Source organism: Leopardus geoffroyi, chromosome C2 (genome assembly GCF_018350155.1).
Source record: "Leopardus geoffroyi isolate Oge1 chromosome C2, O.geoffroyi_Oge1_pat1.0, whole genome shotgun sequence".
Lineage (NCBI taxonomy): Eukaryota > Metazoa > Chordata > Mammalia > Carnivora > Felidae > Leopardus > Leopardus geoffroyi.
The window spans coordinates 153664891-153670890 of NC_059333.1; the positions used below are offsets into that span (position 1 = coordinate 153664891).

Sequence of the window (6000 nt, forward strand, 5' to 3'; positions counted from 1 at the left end):
AGATAAATGCTGTATTTTTAAAACGTATTTTTAAAGGTCTCCAAATGAATCAAAACTCAGCCTTTCTTACAGAAACTCTAAAATAGAGAGAGAGAAGGGCTCAGTCCGTTGAGACTGAGAAAAGCCGGGAAGCAATGCAGAAGAAGCCCTCATCTTTGCTCAAGAGACCGGCTGCCGCAGGCACCAACACACACATCCTCCTCGGAGTCTAGGAGACTGTTTCTTTAACTTAACAATGCTAACACGCCCCCTTTTTCCTAGAAACTGTCACTTCCTGAAGCCACGGCATTCAAGAAAAAGGAACGGAGCACGGCTCTCGGAGAAGCAGAACGCCCGGCTGGGGACAGGCACAACCCTGGCCTGGCCTCGGGACGTCTGCCCCTCCGCCCGGCCCGGATCAACCAAGTTATGCGAAGTGACTAACTCGTGACAGCCTCGGGCTTTGGACGCGGGCCACACCGCCACCACTTTCAGGTCCAACGCTCCAGCGAGCAGCCTGGCCCGGAACGGCCGGACCCTCCGCCCTCCCCTCCCCACGGTTTGGCACTCCAGTCGCGTTAACAGGTCAGGAGTCTTGCGGGATCCTGGCCCTGGCACCCTCAATCCCCGGGCGGTGACGGGACAGGGAACTTCGGTGGGGAAGTCATCAGATACGACAAGGAACCCAAGTTTTCCCATCCTGCTCTCACGCCTGAGCTGGGGTCTCGGACGCGTGGGGGGGAACCTTCGGTACGGGTCAAAGGTCATGCAAGATCGGAGCCCTCGTCACGTATTCTCAGGCGAGGGTAGTTGCGCTGGGGGAAAACTAGAGGTCAGACGTCCCGAAGGATCCAGCCACCCCACCCATTCTCCTGAACGGAGTTTGAGGACGGGGGGAGGGGGGGCGGGTCCCCGACACAGAAGACCCGGGCCGTCCTGGGCTCATTCCCAGTCCGGAGTTTGGGGGCGATCCTCAAGTTCCAGGTCAAGGGTCACGAAAGAACCCTCCCCTGCCCTGGCCCCCGAGCCAGTATCGAGGGGGGTCGGGAACTAGAGAGCGGCGCCATAGTACCTGAGTCGAGGCCAGCGCCTGCTGGAGCTGCTGCTCCTCGATGATCTTCTGCTTCAGCTTCCTGAACATGGCGCAGCGCGGGGTCCCGAGTGTGAGACCGGAGGGGCGAGCGTCCACGGAGACCCGGCCGCGGCGGGGACGGCGGCTTCTCTACACCAGGGACCGCGGGGGCCGGGCCTCGCCGCCTCCTCCTTGGGCTCGCAGGCGGATCGGGACACTCGGCCTGCGGGTGTCGGCGTCGCCGCCGCCGCGTCTCTGTCTTCTGGGTGCCACTGGTTGGCCTATGCCCCCCATCCAGCCCCGGCGGCGGCGGCGGCGGCGACAACGGCAGCAGGTGAACCGGGGGCCAAAGACGCCTGCGCGGCCTACGTGGAGCTCGCCGAGGGAGCTCTACGGAGCGCCGGAGGGGCCAAGCGCCAGGTCGCACCGGCACATGCGCGCTCTGGGCGTCGCTCTCGAACGCGGCGGCGGGGGGGCCGGACGCCGCGCTTTGCGGTGCCGAGATTCGCGTCGTGCAGAGGTGCCCTCGGGGCTGAGTCTGAGTGCTGCACTGACGCGCTCCGGGGCTCCGCCACTGCAGAGCACAGCGGGGAGGGTGCCACTTCGGAGGAGGACGGCGGGCCGCACGGGCCCGCCGCGAAGAGCCGCGGGGGCGAGCGTCTGGGGTGGGAGAAAGGGGGTCGCCCGGGAACCCGCCTTGTGCTCTGAAGGACGGTGCTTTTGCTTAGTATTTGTGGTTAAGAATCTGCATCTTCAGTGCCTGGGACCCCTGCTGCTCCGCAGAAGGGCCCTCTTTCCTTCCCTGGACTCGCCCCGCGGTCAAGAAGCACCTGACCCGAGCCTCCCAGGGTCCAAACGTCTCAGGCCGATATTGGAAAATCTCAGTCGTTTGGACATCTGCCCTGATTTTTTTTATTTAACCGAAATTGTATACATTCACGTGTTCGTTCAAAAATCTTTATCATTCTAAGTGCCAGGATCTTCGGGGCTGTTAATTCACATGGGGCGCCTGGGTGGCTCAGTCGGTTAAGCTTCCGACTTCAGCTCAGGTCGTGATCTCATGCTCCGTGAGTTCGAGCCCCGCGTCAGGCTCTGTGCTGACAGTTCGGAGCCTGGCGCCTGCTTCGGATTCTGTGTCTCCCTCTCTCTCTGCCCCTCCCCTGCTCACACTCTCTCTCTCTCTCTCTCTCTAAATAATAAACATTAAAAAAAAATTTTTTTTAAAGAATTCACAGCCGGTAGAATGCACAAATTTTTAAAGGGTCCAAGTTCACCCCTAGTATCTGCAATCATCCTAAAAGAGTTTAATGTTGGAAGCTAATTCTTCCAACACCCGGAACTTAGACCGTCTGTGAACTCTCAAATCCATCTCGGCAGCGTGCTATACCAGATTGCTTCAGAACCTGAGAGGATATACGCCGATATTCACATTTTAGCTCATTTCATTTACTAACAAGTTCTTCCGTGAGATCCCATAGCACGATCCCTAAATGTGGGAGAGCCAGAGCAGGGTCTAGTGTGAGCACTGCATTGACAGCTGGGCTAAGTCCTCTCTTATCCCATAGTGAACACCTATATATTTACCAAGAAAGTTGTATCACTGTGACCTTTGGGCACGTAGTACAAGGTCAGATTCCTGAAGGGAGCAGAAAGGTCACGAGTGACACCCATGCGGAGAATGAGGGAAAGTAACAAACTAGATAGCGCAAGCCCATCCAGAGGCAATTTTAAATCCCTGCAGCACAACAGCTCTTAGAATAAAATTCAGCCCAAAGGCCAGATTGTGACCTCTGAGTCTCAACTCCCTGCCCCTCATTTTCCTCATCCGTAACCTTTTAACATTTCATGGGTATGTTGTCAAGCTTGAAGTGCATAGAGTATAGCTCATAGTAAACGATACTTAGAAGTTCTAGGAGTTTCATTCTCTTTTTACTTCTAATACTCTCCCTCTGTATGTCGAGAGCACTAGTCCAGACCTCTCCCGTGAGCCCCAGAGTATAGCATCTTCATTAGGCTGTCAGGTTTGGAAAGGCAAAAACCATGGCTGTCATACAACTCAGCTTGTGCCTGGTCCAGGGCCTGCCACTACATTTCTACAGAATTATGTAGAATACACCCAGCTGCCTATTGGACAACTTTTCTTAACGGTGCACGGTCACCTCGATTCAACATGTCTGAAATTGGAACCATCCGCTGTTGCACCCCTCCCGTCACCATCAGACTTGCCCCTTCTGTGTTTCCTCTCACCCTCCTGCATTTTCTCCTCCTCACAAGCTTGTTTTGCCGTCTGTATTTTATGCCTTGGCGGGTGTCACCGCCATCTGCCCAGTTCCCCAAGTGAAACGCGCGGAAGTGAGTCAAAATGTGCCTCTCATTCTTCACCCAGATCTGGAGAATCCCCAAGCCCTGTGTCTTTTACTCTGAAACACTTCTCAAATCCATTCTCTTTCGTATTCACCCTGCCACTAGTTAGTTTCGATTTCCATGGCATTCCACCACTTAAATGATCTCCCAGTTTCCAGATTGGCTGCTCTCCAATATATCTTCTACGTAGCTGATGTTACTCTCCTGCCGAAACCCCATCAGTGGTGTTCCAGTCCTGCAAAACACTATTCAAATTCTCAGGCAGTACGAGAAACCCTTGGCGGCCTGGGTCCTGCTTTCCCTCCAGCTGCACCCTCTCCATACTTCACACTTAAAACCTCTAGGAATTTCAAATTAACTTGTGGTTCTCTTGCACATCTGGCTTTTTAAAAAAGAAAAAAAAATTTTTTTTTTGAGGTGGGGAGGGACAGAGAGACTCTTAAGCAGGCTCCAAACTGTCAGCACAGAACCCGACATGGGGCTTGAGCCCACAAACCATGAGATCATGACCTGAGACGACATCAAGAGTGAGAGACTTAACAATGGAGTCACCGAGGCACCCCCACATCCAGCTTCTGTACTTCCTTGCCTTTCTTTTTTTAGTCCCCAAGCTATACGTAGTAGCTACACATACATTAAGAAAATCTTAATGGGGGCGCCTGGGTGGCGCAGTCGGTTAAGCGTCCGACTTCAGCCAGGTCACGATCTCGCGGTCCGTGAGTTCGAGCCCCGCGGCAGGCTCTGGGCTGATGGCTCAGAGCCTGGAGCCTGTTTCCGATTCTGTGTCTCCCTCTCTCTCTGCCCCTCCCCCGTTCATGCTTTGTCTCTCTCTGTCCCAAAAATAAATAAACGTTGAAAAAAAAATTAAAAAAAAAAAAAAAAGAAAATCTTAATGAATTCCGTATACTTATTTCCTCCACGACTTTGTACTGTTCTTCTTTTCCACCTTTCTCGTCTATCCGTGATAATCCTGCCTACATGTTTTCATCCCTTTCAAGTATTTCCTAACACTACCACTAAACCCCTTACCCACACACACATCAATGGGGTTAATCATCCTACCGTCTGAACAACCTCAGTCTTACATGCTGTTAACACATGTAACACACTGTATTTTTATCTTTTACTACAAAGGTAATATACGCTCACTGTAACAAAAACAAAAGTACCGTTGACCGTTGAACGACACAGATTTGAACTGAACAGGTCTAGTTATACGTGGATTTTTTTTCAGTAACTACAGTAGAGCAGTGTAAACGTATTTTCCTTACAACTTTCTTAATAACACCTTCTTTTCTCTAGCTTGCTTTATTATAAGAATGCAGGATATAATACATATAACATACAAAATATGTGTTCATTGGCTGTGTTATCAATAAGGCTCTTGGTCAACAGTATTTGTCGTCATCATAAGGCTTTTGTCATAAGTGCTCACGTTTTGGAAGAGACAAAAGTTACAGATTTTTCGACAGTGCATGAGGTTGGTACCCCTGACCCCTGCATTGTTCAGGCGTCGATTTGTATAATCTTATCCCCCAAATAACTCCTATTCATGATTTAGTTTGTATTCCTTCCATTTTGTTTCTGTATTTATGAAAACATGTATTTATGTGTACATGTAATTATCTGTATATATTTGTAGTTTTACAGAAACAGATCATACATACTCCACATCACGCCTTTCTCAATTAACTTGCTACGAATATCATTTCTAATCAGTGCCTGTATTTCAGTTTCCTTAATGTCCACATAGTATTGTATACAATGGATGAAGTATAATTTATGATTAATGTATTGATGCCCATGTATTAATGGATATTTTGCTTCTCTCCACTTTTTGCTATTAAAAAGACAATATTAAAGTGAACAATTTTACAAATATGTGCACTTGTGTGTATGTTTTTGTGGAAAATAGTGGATTTTTGGAAATGTAATTGAAGTATCCATTCATTATGCACAGTTAATGCCAACTTGATCTCCACAATGAATCCTAATTTATGTTTCTACCAACATATTTTTTTAATGTTTTATTTCTTTTTGAGACAGAGAGAGCCAGAGCATGAGCAGGGGAGGGGCAGAGAAAGAGGGAGACACAGAATCCAAAGCAGGCTCCAGGCTCCCAGCTGTCAGCACAGAGCCCGACGCAGGGCTCGAACTCACGAACCGTGAGATTATGACCTGAGCCGAAGTCGGACGCTTAACCGACTGAGCCACGCAGGCTCCCCTCTACCAACATATTTTTTTAAATGTTTTGACAATAAAAAGATGACAAATGGTATTTTACTGTTAATTTCCATTTATTTAATTGTAAGCAAAGTTAAAATTCAGTCACAAGTATACATGCTATTATAGATCTTTCAGATTATATTATAAAACTCATGTAACACAGGTATTAGCATTTCCTTTTCCCCTAAGGGACAACTCCCTCTAAGTAAATTTAGGGACATGGAGTGTTCCTTGATCTGCCAAGGCATGTGTTCTTCCTAAAGTCTCTCTACTAAATCCCATTCCACCTTGGGGAATGGTGGAACCAACTCCTCATTGGTTATTGTTCTCAGTCTGGAACTCGTGACCGTAGTCTCCCT

The 6000-nt window shown here is 49.4% G+C and overlaps 1 protein-coding gene across 15 annotated transcripts in view; it reads right to left on the bottom strand.

The window, feature by feature from the left end:
* The window catches only part of GOLGA4 (golgin A4), a 128541-nt gene extending 126955 nt beyond the window's left edge, over positions 1–1586 (bottom strand). For 4 of the 15 annotated variants that reach the window (XM_045436584.1, XM_045436585.1, XM_045436580.1 and 1 more), the window contains exons 1-2: positions 1052–1427; positions 984–989 (exon numbers count right to left, since the gene is read on the bottom strand). In XM_045436584.1, the coding sequence (XP_045292540.1) occupies positions 984–989; positions 1052–1120 (75 nt within the window). In that variant the 5' untranslated portion in view covers positions 1121–1427. Of the gene's footprint in view, positions 1–983; positions 990–1051 lie in introns of all 15 variants that reach the window. The other 11 variants (XM_045436590.1, XM_045436579.1, XM_045436576.1 and 8 more) reach the window with 9 other exon arrangements.
* Positions 1587–6000: the final 4414 nt, after the last annotated feature.